The 16,585-nt window shown below is 41.7% G+C and overlaps 1 protein-coding gene across 1 annotated transcript in view; it reads left to right on the top strand.

The window, feature by feature from the left end:
- LOC139474126 (uncharacterized) overlaps positions 1-5,104 on the top strand; it is a 32,218-nt gene extending 27,114 nt beyond the window's left edge. The window contains exons 3-8 of the mRNA XM_071257002.1: positions 1,030-1,455; positions 3,524-3,865; positions 3,978-4,013; positions 4,337-4,381; positions 4,552-4,648; positions 4,840-5,104. Coding sequence (XP_071113103.1) covers positions 1,030-1,455; positions 3,524-3,865; positions 3,978-4,013; positions 4,337-4,381; positions 4,552-4,648; positions 4,840-5,104 — 1,211 coding nt within the window. The remainder of the gene's footprint in view (positions 1-1,029; positions 1,456-3,523; positions 3,866-3,977; positions 4,014-4,336; positions 4,382-4,551; positions 4,649-4,839) is intronic.
- The last annotated feature ends 11,481 nt before the right edge of the window (positions 5,105-16,585 follow it).

The raw sequence follows: 16,585 nt of genomic DNA, 5'->3' as shown, positions 1-16,585 counted from the left end.
TATGTGAGGTAATATTGCTAGGATATTGATGTATGGTTGTTAAGGGAGTAACGGATGTATTACAGTTAGTTTTGAGTATAAATTGAAATAAACAAGACGTGTTCTTATACTCGCTCGTTGTGTGCTGTTTACAATATAGTAAGCATATGCTTGACACAGTCTGTGACAAACATACAGAGAATTTTAATGACATATATTCTGGCAAACAGCGCCACACGAAGTCTCGTGGCGGAGACGGGCAAGAAGGACACATAACTTGACTTCGAAACTTTATCTGTATTTAAGGAAGAGAAAGAGAAAAAGACTACAACAGCAGACTGATTGTATTTTGCCTATAATCAACATGCATGCTGCCGACGAAATTGTTCTTGTTGGTAACATGTCACTTGGTTTGGATAACAACCAATTTCTTATAAGTTATCACTCACATATAACTTACGAGTATACAGTTGAAAGCGTTAAGCATAATGTTAACTGACTTAGTAAACAAGTAGCCTTAATCCATGAACTGCATCTAATAATTATGATCATATCGAACAACGGTAGGCAATAGATACAATTTGATAAAAAAAAATTATGTGAATCAAATATTTTCAGATGTTCTTGATGAAGTCATGAATGGTGCTTCAAACAAAAACATTTTCACTGGCGATGCATATTCTACCAAGATTTTTGACGAATGTTAAAGAGAAATATAATGGTGCCAATTTCTGTAAAGATTTCCCCCACGATCCATTATAGGAAACTTTCATTTTCTCTATTTCCAATCCATCTTATATGCAGAGTGAGTGAGTTTTTTGTCAAAGACAGAATATATCTTATGTCAAGTATACAGTTTAGTCCTCTGAAAGGAGCCTAATATCAGCCGTATTTCTCATAAACCTTCAATATTTTTACACTTTGAAATCTGCTTGGTTCTCTTATTGCCAATGCGACGTAGAATGTTATGCTCACTCTTCACACTGACGTTGTCCTGCGATTCCCTGCTTCTGAATACAAAATACAAATACATTTTCTGTTATACTTCAGGTTCTCTCATTTGTGACACAGCGGATGAAAAAGAAATAGAAGGGGACTTTATTAGCGTTTGTTACGATGAGGGGAGTAAACAGATCAAGTGTCCCAGAAATGAATCACTGCTGATCAAACGCTTCTTGCAAAGAGCTCATGTAAGGAAGGGCAGTTACGACAAGAGTGCAGACTACAAATCCTGTTCACCTAAATTCACTGATGAACTTTATGACATTGGAGGCTGTTTATTAAACACGTCGGATGTGTCTCAGAAGACAGCCTATCAGGCCGCGATCACGGAGGTTATGGAGGAGTGTAGTCAGAAGAGGTACTGTATCCTGGAGAGTGACAAGAATCCCTCAATCGATCATCTCAAGGACCTCCACGTGGGAGAGGGAAAGAAACGCCCGTCACATCTGGTGGTAATACATCAGTGTGTTAAAGGTAAACAGAGAGAATGGGTGTTGATCGAATCCGCAGAGCGAAAAGGTAAATAGTGAAAGGTATGTGATTGGATCATTGAATTGGCATCAGCTGTTTGCGAAATGGGTAGGCATGTCTTGCTCCACCGGTAGCACTCGCTACTCAGACAAGTTCCATTAAAATACGTGCAAGTGGGTAAGCAGGCAGGCATGTCTTCCATTCAATTTCTAGTATGACTTAACCAGGCCCTTGGTGGTGAAACCTTGATTGAAAATCTCAAATGAAATTTGTTCTATAGCACCTAAGCAATTGACAAATGTGAACGCCATTAGTTGGAGCTGATTGTATATTGAAACTGTTCAGAAGAACCCGAAACACTATGAGACAGGACACCCCCTCCACAATCCGATACCTGGTTGACAGGGATCTGAAAACAACCCATCCATGTCAACATTAGCAGAAGCCTTGTAAAGAAATACAGTTATTAAGGACGTAACAGGTTAGCCGTGATCCAAATCTAACAGTCGGTATAAAGGCCTAAAAAGAGGCGAACAAATTTATTTTTTCTGTACAATCTTGGTATATGAGAACAATGTTGAGATTATTTTTATCTCAAGATTGAACCTGACAGCACCAGTTGCTTTTTAAATGCAGGAGCTCCACTTTGTTATGTAACCCGTATTATATCCAAGTTTTCATGCACATTGTGTGAGTGGCGGGTGCTGCCGGTATGGAAGGACAGGCTTACCTATTTCGCGAACACCTGGTGTCATCAAAGATTTTCATTGATCCATTTATATTATTTGAACCGCTATTTAGCCTTTTACCCAAACTGTAATTTGTTTTGGTTGCCCGAAGCATGATAGTGAGGTCGAATCCAGGTTCGCCTTGATAATGTTTCTAGGTTTGTCTTCACCATTTCCGTGCGCTGGATTTCACTTAAGTGGTAAACATCAAAGACCTGCAACAATCTGGGTTTTCTAACCGCCGTGATAAAATTGAAATAATGTTAAAATTGTCTTTAACAGTCTTTACGAATAGTAATAACATTTGGATGACATGAACACAAACAGGGTCATAGCTAATACTACTCTTCGACAAATAGATCGAACAGCAAACTTTAAAATGCGAAACATTAAACGTACCGGAAGGTGACCTGTGAACCTGAAGTGTATAAAAACTGTGGACATTAATATTTACCTACATTCTTAGATAGTTAAACAATGGTTACTTAGAATTGATTTAAATGTGTGCCAGCAAAAAGAATTGCTAGTAATGATACAAAATGTTCTTTCAGTTGTATAAATAGCAGACACTTCGACAAGTCCAATTCGAAGTGATTTATTATTGCACAAATTCTTTCTCAGACAAGTAGAACACATTACTTCAGAGCAAGTCGCCAGTGTCTTGTTGTGTGACAGCTATATGAAGGCGGTCTCTAAATAATCGAGTCTGGACCAGACAATCCAGTGATTGTCCAAATCAGCGAGCCTGACCACCCGATCCCGTTAGTCGCCTCTTACGACAAGTACACTCGCTTCTTACGGCAAACATGGGTTGCTGAAGACCTATTCTACCCTGGCACACGGAAGACACACGGTAGACACACGGTAGACACACGGAAGACACACGGTAGACACACGAAAGACACGGTAGACACACGGAAGACACACGGTAGACACACAGAAGACACGGTAGACACACGGTAGACACACGGTAGACACGCGGTAGACACGCGGTAGACACAGAAGACACACGGTGAACACACAGAAGACACGGTAGACACACGGTAGACACACGGAAGACACACAGAAGACACATGGTATACACACGGTAGACACGCGGTAGACACACGGTAGACACACGGAAGACACACGGTAGACACACTGAAGACACACGGTAGACACGCAGTAGACACACGGAAGACATCCGGTAGACACGGAAGACACACGGTAGACACACAGTAGACACGGTAGACACGGTAGACACACGGAAGACACACGGAAGACACACGGTAGACACGCGGTGGACACACGGTAGACACACTGAAGACACACGTATCCAAAGAATGAATGTGATCACTTTTCAGATGGAGAGGCAAGCATGACATTATGTGAAAAGATGACAATATCTGGCAAGGAGGTCTACATCAGCAGCAACCGACTGAAGATGACATCTCTGGAAACAAGCACCTGCAATTGTACAGTCAGTGGAGCTGCGAGCCGCGTCACCCTGCTGGACGTCAGACTGGGCAACAGCCACGTGACCACACTGTCCATCAGGGACGAGACACGTACAGCGTACACAATCCATGGTGGCGACCAGGCAGTCCACTTCATGAAGGAGATTACCATCAGCCAATCAGAGTGGAGTTTATGGGTGGATGTTATCCGAGACTATCTCCCTGACAAGATATGGATGAGAGTGGAAGGTAATTTACTTTTACAGAAGGCAGCATTGATTGTATAACTTGTAATAATAACTTACAGGTTTATCATTGAAAGAAAACGCTTCCGTCAATCAATTGAATTCTTTTTCAGCAGGACACAATGGTTCTGACGTCACAGTCACATGTAAAGGTATGCCCTTTGTCACTTACAATTGTCTGGTTGCAACACAGCAAAACATCACTCAAACACAAACGGGTTACATTTTTGAACTTTCAATTGACTGTATTTCTAACTCTCACGTCATATTAGCTTCACAACCGGAAACATAGAGACTTAAAATGGCACTGGTCTGTATACACCTGCCACCATTCCTACAAGATGAAATGTGTGTGTCGGCAGGAGAATATCATTACATAAATGAACTATCCGCGCATTCATATTCTGATACTTTAAATAGTGACCCTTAACTGTTTAGTTCATAATTGCTGATATTGTTGATTATATTATTTCAGCGGGGACAAAAACAGCTCCAAACACCAATAGATCAGGGTCAACAGGTGAGTTCGCTCTTTAACTGGTTAACAGGCTCCTGTAGCTATTTGATTTCTACATCCTTCATAATAGTTTCGCTTGTACCAGACAGTTCGTATATCGGTATATGTAGGTCTGCAAACTGATGTATCCAAATCATTGATATCTCCTTATTTATGTACACGTTCTGTGTCAGATTCAGATGGATCAAACTTGCAGCTTGTTTTCCTTGCTGTTGGCTTTTTGGCTGGAGTTGTGGCTTTTGGGATTATCTTCATACTGTATGTGAAAAGGTTAGTGCCACATTTAACATCGACATGTATTAATATTTAAATCATTCATAGCAAATCTAACGTTTCAGAAATGATACCATGCCTATACTCATGATATTCATGAAGACAAAGTTACTTAAAATCTTCATTATAAATTTTCTGTTAAACTGTTATCACAGAAATAGACATCCACGAGTTATGTGTTTATCCAGGAGACAAGGCAACACCCTCTCTGCTTCTCCACCCCACCGGGTTACCCCTGAAGGGAATGACGCCCTTGAGCCCATCTACTCCTTACCCCATCAACATCGGGGGACAGACCCCCCTCGCCAACTTTCCACAAAGAGCTGTAGTCCCGATATCCACAACCAGGACGACCCCGACTGCAGTGTGGCCCTCAAACCTAACCCCAACCCTCTGTCACTGTCAAACCTAACCATCGACAAGAACAAGCTTCGATTCAACACAGAACCGTGAACAGTGAAGTAACTATGACATCCTTGCAATTTGTTGCCCGTGCGCAGATAGAAAATTTAATGTATAATTGATCTTATTGTTTGCTAGTAGCATATTATTTGGGCTTTGCTGCGTCCTACCTAAAGACGTTAAAATATGGTACTTGTTGTTACTTGTTTGCCATGTCTGGCGCTAGGTATTAAGGGGCTAAAACAAGGACTGGTCGGCTCGGAGTCAGTATACTGTGCCTTAGTAGGGCCTCATGTTGAACTGCGGCATGGTATCTCAGTGTGCTTGCACTATAAATCGGCATCAGTCCCGACTAGTACAAGCAGCCACACACACAAACACGCGTGCATGAACATGGTTATAAAAGTGCAATAATCTTGGACGCGACGTTATATTAAAACCCATTTCACCTCACCAGACCCTCAATAACAAGAAACCAGGCCTTGTTTCCTCATGCAAAATATGAGACATACTCGGAAATGTATGAGTATGATAACGTTCAGTTCTTCCCTATTTTCAAATCATTACCTAATATTTCCTGGTAACAAGGAGGAAAAATGAATCCGTCTTTTTTAAGACTTAGTGTGTTTTATACAATGCTACTGAAACCATTGCTTTACATGGTACGCACTTGCTTAACAGCCAATAATGAATAGCGATTCTATTAAGGAAACAGATATATACGCGCGGAAAAAGTAACTGTGCTTCATATAAAGTGGTGTGAATGTTGTTACTGAAAATATACAAAATAATATTTGGTCAGTCGTCTGATCAATGTTTTATCCTAACAATTTCATTGCCAGAACCCATAATGGTAACACTAGACATGGAGGCTCGCCATCTAAGTTTGTTTGTTTTGTTTGTTTGTTGATTAGCGCTGCACTCAGCAATATTCCAGCTATATGACGGCGGTCTGTAAAATAATCGAGTCTTGACCAGACAATCCAGTGGTTGACATCATGAGCTTCGATCCACGCAATTGAGATCGATGACATGTATCAACCAAGTCAGTGAGCCTGACCACCCGATCCCGTTAGTCGGATCTTACGACAAGCATAGTCGCCTTTTACGGCAAACATTGCTTGCTTAAGACCTATTCTACCCCTGATCTTCACGGGTCTCGCCCTCTGAGAGCGGTGGTGAAACAACTCAGTTAACAATGTCAATATCGGATGTTACAACCATTTTAGTAGATATTGGCAAGGCAGCGGCGGCACATTACAAGTGGTCAACCGACCTCGAGGGGTACATGGTGTGATGTGCCCTGTGTGTGAGCCAATGTACACAAGGTTCATCACAACTTATGCCCCGTGAGATCGGTTTACAACGAACAGGCCCGGAATATATGTCCGCATTTTTACTGAGTTAGCAAAACTCGAAGCAGGAGGACGCAAACAAACCGAGTTACTTGCCTTTACCCAAGCATTCGGATAAACGTCGGTTCATTTCAACTTAACGATACTCGAGATATGGAAGTTACCTGCGATGTGTTCCGATTGATTTCTCAATCTCATCCGAGACATCTTCTATGTGGGAGAGGTCTGGAGAAATAGCCGCCCATGGCAGTACGTTGTTACTTGTGTACAGAATGTTTAGCTAGTGGAATGTTCAGTTTGTTGTTACCTATGTACAGAATGTTTAGCTAGTGGAATGTTCAGTTCGTTGTTGTCTGTGTACAGAATGTTTAACTAGTGGAATGTTATGTTCATTGTTGTCTGTGTACAGTATGTTTAGCTAGTGGAATGTTCAGTTCGTTGTTGTCTGTGTACAGTATGTTTAACTAGTGGAATGTTCAGTTCGTTGTTGCTTATGTACAGAATGTTTAGCTAGTGGAATGTTCAGTTCGTTGTTGTCTGTGTACAGTATGTTTAGCTAGTGGAATGTTCAGTTCGTTGTTACCTGTGTACAGAATGTATAGCTAGTGGAATGTTCAGTTCGTTGTTGTCTGTGTACAGTATGTTTAGCTAGTGGAATGTTCAGTTCGTTGTTGTCTGTGTACAGTATGTTTAGCTAGTGGAATGTTGAGTTCGTTGTTACCTGTGTACAGAATGTGTAGCTAGTGGAATGTTCAGCTCGTTGTTGCCTATGTACAGAATGTTTAAATAGTGGAATGTTCAGTTCGTTGTTGTCTGTGTACAGAATGTTTAGTTTGTTGAATGTTCACTTCGTTGTTGTCTGTGTACAGTATGTTTAACTAGTGGAATGTTCAGTTCGTTGTTGCTTATGTACAGAATGTTTAGCTAGTGGAATGTTCAGTTCGTTATTGTCTGTGTACAGTATGTTTAGCTAGTGAAATGTTCAGTTCGTTGTTGTCTGTGTACAGTATGTTTAGCTAGTGGGATGTTATGTTCATTGTTGTCTGTGTACAGAATGTTTAGCTAGTGGAATGTTCAGTTCGTTGTTGTCTGTGTACAGTATGTTTAACTAGTGGAATGTTCAGTTCGTTGTTGCTTATATACAGAATGTTTAGCTAGTGGAATGTTCAGTTCGTTATTGTCTGTGTACAGTATGTTTAGCTAGTGGAATGTTCAGTTCGTTGTTGTCTGTGTACAGTATGTTTAGCTAGTGGAATGTTCAGTTCGTTGTTGTCTGTGTACAGTATGTTTAGCTAGTGGAATGTTCAGTTCATTGTTGTCTGTGTACAGTATGTTTAGCTAGTGGAATGTTCAGTTCGTTGTTACCTGTGTACAGAATGTATAGCTAGTGGAATGTTCAGTTCGTTGTTGTCTGTGTACAGTATGTTTAGTTAGTGGAATGTTCAGTTCGTTGTTGTCTGTGTACAGTATGTTTAGCTAATGGAATGTTGAGTTCGTTGTTACCTGTGTACAGAATGTGTAGCTAGTGGAATGTTCAGCTCGTTGTTGCCTATGTACAGAATGTTTAAATAGTGGAATGTTCAGTTCATTGTTGTCTGTGTACAGAATGTTTAGTTTGTTGAATGTTCACTTCGTTGTTGTCTGTGTACAGAATGTTTAGCTAGTGGAATGTTCAGTTCGTTGTTGTCTGTGTACAGTACTTTTAGCTAGTGAAATTTTCAGTTCGTTGTTGTCTGTGTACAGTATGTTTAGCTAGTGGAATGTTCAGTTCGTTGTTACCTGTGTACAGAATGTTTAGCTAGTCGAATGTTCAGTTCGTTGTTGTCTGTGTACAGAATGTTTAGTTTGTTGAATGTTCAATTTGTTGTTGACTGTATACAGTATGGCTAGCTAGTGGAATGTTCAGTTCGTTGTTGTCTGTGTACAGATTGTTTAGCTTGTTTAATGTTCAGTTCGTTGTTTTCTGTGTACAGAATGTTTATCTAGTGGAATGTTCAGTTCGTTTTTACCTGTGCACAGTATGTTTAGCTAGTGGAATGTTAAGTTCGTTTTTGTCTGTGTACAGAATGTTTAGCTAGTGTAATGTTCAGTTCGTTGTTGTCTGTGTGCAGAATGTTTAGCAAGTGGAATGTTCAGTTCGTTGTTCTCTCTGTACAGTATGTTTAGCTAGTGGAATTTTCAGTTCGTTCTTGTCTGTATACAGAATGTTTAGGTAGTGGAATGTTCAGTTTGTTGTTGTCTGTGTACAGAATGTTTAGCTAGTGGAATGTTCAGTTCGTTGTTGTCTGTGCACAGAATGTTTAGCTAGTGGAATGTTCAGATCGTTGTTGCGTGTGTACAGAATGTTTAGCTAGTGGAATGTTCAGTTCGTTGTTTTCTGTGTACAGTATGTTTAGCTAGTGGAATGTTCAGTTCGTTGTTGTCTGTGTATAGTATGTTTAACTAGTGGAAAGTTCAGTTCGTTGTTGTCTGTGTACAGTATGTTCAGCTAGTGGAATGTTCATGATTTCCTAACTCACATATCTTGACACGAACTTAAGACCGTGTTATGGAACAGGGGTCATAACTATTGTCACCATCTGTTGCCTATGTACAGTATGTTTATCTTGTGGAATGTTTAGTTCGTTGTTGTCTGTGAACAGTATGTTTATCTTGTGGAATGTTTAGTTCGTTGTTGTCTGTGTACAGTATGTTTATCTTGTGGAATGTTTAGTTCGTTGTTGCCTATATATGGGATGTTTAGCCTGTGGAATGTTCAGTTCTCTGCAATGACAATTGCGGATTTCACATACAGCGCAGATGTTCAAAAAGCAAACAACACATTTGTTAGATGACCATTAAGATCGTATTGTCGGTTTTAGTCTATTCATTTGCGTTAATAACGGTTTTACCGTTTTAGTTGTATATTTTACTGAACTGTTTGGAAGTATGATCGTGTGTTAACCCGATATCCATTCCATGCATTGTCCAATGGTTATGTTTATCATTTTCATGTTTGGCTGGCTTTGCAGAACACTTTATAAAGATTTATGACTTTCATTAATTATGATGTATTAATATCTCATGTAATGTCGTACATGTAAAAAGTCATTGGACAATAATATTCATCATAACACCTATTTGTAGTATCACATCCTTTTCGCAGGCAGATTCATTATCATGATATGGAATTTTCATACTGTCACATATACGTACATATGCCCCATGAATGTGCTAATATCAGATGTGAGCGAACAGTTTCCATTTTACAGAGAAATATGTATTTCGGGAAATCGTGTCCTTTCATTTCCTTCTCTTTTGTGCTCGTGTTGTATGACAAACAGTCACAGTGAGCATGCACAAGGACAAGGATTTAGATACCACTTGAAACGCAGTAGCGTGTATTCACGCACACGTGGTTCAGGCCTTGTTGTGGAAGGGGCCGTGTTCGCGAAGATTTCCTAACTCACATATCTTGACACGAACTTAAGACCGTGTTATGGAACAGGGGTCATAACTATTGTTACCATCGTCCGCTGCATAATCACGCATAACTTAACGTTAGATAAATCAGAGGCGTTGTGTGGCCCTGTGGCTTCATTCATGCTAACATCCAACCATCAGTCGAAGTATTCAAGCTCCTGGTGAGTGGGATGGTGTACAGATGGTTGTCAATATATCAGAGAAAGTTATCCCTGTGGGGGTTCCGGGGTAATAAAAAGATCCCACCAACCTATGCTGCTCGTTTAAGGAGATCGTGTGATCAGGGTCAGTGGTTTGTTTCATCGTACCCCGACGGCGTGGACTGTTGCTCACGATGTCAGTCACGGAATTGCCTGGTCCAGACTCGATTATTTACAAGCCGCCGTCATGTAGCTGGAATATTGCTGAGTGCGGCGTTAAACAACAAACAAACGAACAAACAATATTCTACCCTGGACCTACACGGGTCCATTACCTTTCTAACTCATGGAATAAACTGATCTTACTGCTGGAGTGCAGATTTAACCACACACACAAAACAACAAAGAGAGTTATATTCATAAAACTGTTCTCTTTGTTTGTTTGTTGTTCACCCCGCACTCACAAATATTCTAGCTATATGACGGCGGTCTTTAAATAATCGAGTCTGGACCAGACAATCCAGTGATTGACATCATGAGCATCGATCCACGCAAATGGGATACGGTGACATGCATCAATCAAGTCAGCGAGCCTGACCACCCGATCTCGTTGGTCGACTCTTACAACAATTATAGTCGCCTCTTACGACAAGCATGGGTTGCTGAAGACCTATTCTACCCCCGATCATCACGGGTCCATTGTATTGAGCACCAATATCAGACATAAACTCGTTTTCGTTTTCAAACAGAGTATGCAGCGCCTGATATTACAACACACAACCTCGTATCCCCAGAAAAACATCATCTGTCTTAATGAGCATGCGAGAGACTGAGTGCACCAGGTTTAAAGAAATGTTTAACTGAATATTTCCTTGTATATAGATCTTGACCTTTTTCATGTTAACAGTACAAGTTTTTCAGTTTATTCCGTGTAGGTTGAATCTTCAGTTTGATTTTTCGTTTATATGTTTTATATTAAAATGTTATACAGTAAACTACGGTTATAAAGAACTCAAAGGGATTACTATTTTTAGTTCGTTATAACAGTAGTTCGTTATAAGCATATATACAGCATAACTACAGCAAATAGTCGTGACCAAAAAGTTAGTTCGTTATATCCGTCAGTTCGTTATAAGCGTGTTCGTTATAACCGTAGTTTACTGTATATGCAGCTTAATCTGCATGCCATATCCTTGCAGGGTTTTGTTTGATTACTGTAATACATATTTTTCTACATATTCTTTTAATAAAATACAGTGTTTTACTGCCAGTGACGTGTCATGTTATAACTGGTAGGGGGCGGGGGGGGCTATATGTTCTTATTTACTTTCAAAACGCTATTAGTTCAAATAATTACTTCAATACAGCAGGAGAAAATGTTAACATATATACAAGGAATGTTTATTTATAGTTTTATAGTCCAATAGTGACGCTGCAGAAGTCCAGTGGTTACTGCGTTCTCTCGTCACGCCTAAGACCCGGGTTCAATTCCCAACATGGGTAAAATGTGTGAAGCCAATTTCTGGTGTCGCCGTGATATTGCTGGAATATTGCTACAAGCAGCGTAACACCATACTCACTAACTATAGTCCAGTGAAGTCACAGAAAGTAAAGGTTAATTATTATGGCTGCTTGCTGTTGCCTCCCTTATGAATCTGGCACGCCGTCATATACAACAAAATATGACCAAAGCGGCGTGAAACACAACGTGAGGTTCATTCTTATACTAATTTACCATCTCATAAGCACATGGGAACAGTCACGTGACACCAGCTGTGTCGAGGAAGAAATCGGGAAACAGCACGAGACTTCAAAGTGGACGACCATCCTTTAGTCATAACTTCGGAATTAGTCTTTGATTTAAATGTGAACGCCTAATCCCTTTAGTTCCTGTCGTGACGGAAGAGATTTACAACGTGTAGTCAAGGACAATTGCCCTTTAGTCACAATTAAAAAATTGACTCATTATTTAAATGTGAACGACCCACATCTCAAGCTGTCCATGCAGCAAATATGGTAATAATATAACTGTAAAAGATCACGGTAGCTGTGGTCAGTGTGGACAATTAGGTACAGAAGAACATCATTTATTTCATTGCCAAGCTGTGAATGAGTTTGGACAATGTTTCTTTGTCTCAACCCCAACTCGTTTTGGTGATGTTACTTGTACAGACAAATGTCAAGGAGTAATTAATAACTTTGAATTCATCACAGGCAGAGTTGTACGTGAACTTCATGATACTTCATGATAATATTTGGAAACTTGTCAGAAGACAATTCTGTTCAATGTGACACTACATTGAAGTATCATTTTATACTCGTAGGCTGATTTACCGGGATGATGCTTAATTGTCAATTTGTAATTCACAGCCTCTTCTTATTTCATATACTTATAGGCCCCCCCTTATTTGCTATACTTACAGCCTCTCCTTATTTCCTATACTTACAGCCTCCCCTTATTTCCTATACTTACAGCCTATACTGATTTCCTATTCTTACAGCCTTTCCTTATTTCCTATACTTACAGCCTCCCCTTATTTCCTATACTTACAGCCTCCCCTTATTTGCTATACTTACAGCCTCTCCTTATTTCCTATACTTACAGCCTCTCCTTATTTCCTATACTCACAGCCTCTCCTTGCTCCCTATACTTACAGACTGTACTGATTTCCTATTCTTACAGCCTCCCCTTATTTCCTATACTTACAGCCTCCCCTTATTTCCTATACTTACAGCCTCTCCTTATTTCCTATACTTACAGCCTCTCCTTATTTCCTATACTCACAGCCTCTCCTTATTTCCTATACTTACAGACTATACTGATTTCCTATTCTTACAGCCTCCCCTTATTTCCTATACTTACAGCCTTTCCTTATTGCCTATACTTACAGCCTCTCCTTGTTCCCTATACTTACAGCCTTTCCTTATTTCCTATACTTACAGCCTCTCCTTATTTCCTATACTTACAGCCTCTCCTTATTGCCTATACTTACAGCCTCTCCTTGTTCCCTATACTTACAGCCTCTCCTTATTCCCTATACTTACAGCCTCTCCTTATTTGCTATACTTACAGCCTCACCTTATTTCCTATACTTACAGCCTCTCGTTATTGCCTATACTTACAGCCTCTCCTTGTTCCCTATACTTACAGCCTCTCCTTATTCCCTATACTTACAGCCTCTCCTTATTTCCTATACTTACAGCTTCTCCTTGTTCTTCGTTGTTACAATAATGCATCGATGTTACAATAATGCATCGTTGTTACAATAATGCATGAGTGTTACTATAATTCTTAGTTGTTAATATAATGCATAGTTTCCTGAAAAAGTTTTTTTTTATCATAATGCTTTAATAAAAATACTGTTTTACTGCCACTGAAATGTCATGTTACAATTGGAAGGAAGGGATACTGTCAAATCCATATTATTATTTATTTTTTTACAAAACACTATCAGCTCACATAATTAGTTTAATTCATCAGTAGGAAATGTTAACAATACAACACATCGCCCTCACTCACTCAGCCCAAGGAAGTCACACAAAGTTAAAGTTCATTATTATTTACCGTTGGCTTCACTTCTGGCTTTCCTCCCACGTCAAGCTGGCACGCCGTGATATAACCGATATACTGTTTAAAGCTATGTTAAACCCAACTCACTCACTAACTATAACTGTTTATATTTCAACGACCTGACAGAAAGTTGATACTCCTACTTTTTGCTATTTCATGAGCGTATGACCTAAATGTGCACACAGTCACGTGCCACCGGTTGTGTCGCGGAAGATAACAGGGCTCCGTTCCACAAAGCTGTCGTAGCGATAAGGAAACTCGTAACTACCATACTATAATAAAGACTTAGCACTGTCGTTGAGCTACGATCGCTTTGTGGAAGAGGACCCTGATCCTGAAACGGGAAACTGGAAATGGTAAATTTACCAAGTTAAAAACGAAAACGCACTCAGCATGACGGAAGCGACTTAGATTGTGTTGTCACCGGGTGCCGGCGTTTTCTCATTTCGTCGTGAGCTGAAGGTGAACACCCCAACTTTCCAGGTCTGGTCGTGAGTGAAAAGTGAACACCCCAACTCTCCAGGTCTTGTCGTGAGTGAAAAGTGAAAACCCAACTCTCCAGGTCTTGTCGTGAGTGAAAAAAGAACACCCCAACTCTCCAGATCTTGGCGTGAGTTAAAAGTGAACACCCCAACTCTCCAGGTCTTGTGAGTTAAAGGTGGACCCCCCAAGTCTCCAGGTCTTGTGAGTTAAAAGTGAACACCCCAACTCTCCAGGTCTTGTGAGTTAAAGGTGAACACCCCAACTCTCCAGGTCTTGCCGTAAGTTAAAGGTGAACACCCCAACTCTCCAGGTCTGGTCGTGAGTGAAAAGTGAACACCCCAACTCTCCAGGTCTTGTGAGTTAAGGTGAACACCCCAACTCTCCAGGTCCTGTCTTGAGTTAAAGGTGAACGCCCAAACTCTCCAGATCTTGTGAGTTAAAAATGAACACCCCAACTCTCCAGGTCTTGTGAGTAAAATGTGAACATCCCAACTCACAAGGTCTTGTCGTGAGTTAAAGGTGAACACCTAAACTCTCCATCTCTTGTCGTGAGTTGAAGGTGAACACCCCAACTCTCCAGGTCTTGTGAGTTAAAGGTAAACACCCCAACTCTGCAGCTCTTGTCTTGAGTTGAAGGTGAACACCCCAACTCTCCAGGTCTTGCGTTAAGGTGAACACCCCAACTCTTGTCTTGAGTTGAAGGTGAACACCCCAACTCTCCACCTCTTGTCGTGAGATACGACTGGCTAAATTAGATTTGTTGTCAGGCTCAGTGACTCGGTTGATTGCCTGTCATCGTTGCCCGACGTTGTGGGACGTTGGTTATTATCAATTACAGGCCTGCTGTAGCGTAAATAATGAACAGACAAAACATGGAACGTTTTTGTTTGTTTTGTTTGTTGTTTAACAGCGCACTCAGCAATAGTCCAGCTATATGACGGCGGTCTGTAAATAATCGAGTCTGGACCAGACAATCCAGTGATTGATATCATGAGCATCGATCCACGCAATTGCGATACGATGAAATGCACCAACAAAGTCAGCGAGCCTGTCCACGCGATCCCGTTAGCCTCTTACGACAAGCGTAGTCGCCATTTTCGGCAAGCATGGGTAGCTGAAGACCCATTCTACCCCGGATCTTCACGGGTCTGGTGTCTACCTGGTGTCAATCACTGGGTCTGTACTGCTTCACTCCATGGTATGTGTTGCAGTAGGTCGCATCGTGTCATTATGACGACGTATCAATGTGGAAGAAGGCTGGCGGGGTTTACGTCATTCAGAACAGTCCTCCAAAATATATATTTACCATTATAAGTTGACAACAGATCTAGAGGGGCATATGGTGTGATGTACCCTGTCTGTGCGCCTATGTACCCCGAGCCGTCAGGTGTGATGTACCCTGTGTGTGAGTCAATGTACCGCGAGTCGTCAGGTGTGATGTACCCTGTGTGTGAGCCTACGTACCAGGAGTCGTCAGGTGTGATGTACCTTGTCTGTGGGCCTATGTACCCCGAGCCGTCAGGTGTGATGTACCCTGTGTGTGAGCCTATGTACCCCGAGCCGTCAGGTGTGATGTCCCCTAGTGTGAGCCTATGTACCAGGAGCCGTCAGGTGTGATGTACCCTCTGTGTGCGCCTCTGTGCCAGGAGCCGTCAGGTGTGATGTACCTTGTGTGTGAGCCTATGTACCCCGAGCCGTCAGGTGTGACGTACCCTCTGTGTGCGCCTATGTACCAGGAGCCGTCAGGTGTGATGTACCTTGTGTGTGAGCCTATGTACCCCGAGCCGTCAGGTGTGACGTACCCTCTGTGTGCGCCTATGTACCCCGAGCCGTCAGGTGTGATGTACCCTGTGTGTGAGTCAATGTACCGCGAGTCGTCAGGTGTGATGTACCCTGTGTGTGAGCCTACGTACCAGGAGCCGTCAGGTGTGATGTACCTTGTGTGTGAGCCTATGTACCCCGAGCCGTCAGGTGTGATGTCCCCTGTGTGTGAGCCTATGTACCAGGAGCCGTCAGGTGTGATGTACCCTCTGTGTGCGCCTATGTACCAGGAGCCGTCAGGTGTGATGTACATTGTGTGTGAGCCTATGTACCCCGAGCCGTCAGGTGTGATGTACCCTGTTTGTGCGCCTATGTACCCCGAGCCGTCAGGTGTGATGTACCTTGTGTGTGAGCCTATGTACCCCGAGCCGTCAGGTGTGACGTACCCTCTGTGTGCGCCTATGTACCAGGAGCCGTCAGGTGTGATGTACCTTGTGTGTGAGCCTATGTACCCCGAGCCGTCAGGTGTGACGTACCCTCTGTGTGCGCCTATGTCAGCCGTCAGGCTCACACACAGGGTACATCACACCATATGACCCGAGAACGAATGATCCTACAGACATTCATTCAAGCAGGACCTTATATGTCCGCATTTTCACGGAGTTTGTAAACCTCGTAGCAGACGAGGGCGCAAACGGACCGAGTTACTTCCCTTTTCCCCATACGCCTGCTGAACATCAGTTAATTTCAACTCATCGAT

This window comes from Haliotis cracherodii, unplaced genomic scaffold, assembly GCF_022045235.1.
Source record: "Haliotis cracherodii isolate W230 unplaced genomic scaffold, xgHalCrac1.p SCAF_3, whole genome shotgun sequence".
Lineage (NCBI taxonomy): Eukaryota > Metazoa > Mollusca > Gastropoda > Lepetellida > Haliotidae > Haliotis > Haliotis cracherodii.
This window is presented reverse-complemented; position numbering and strand designations above follow the sequence as displayed.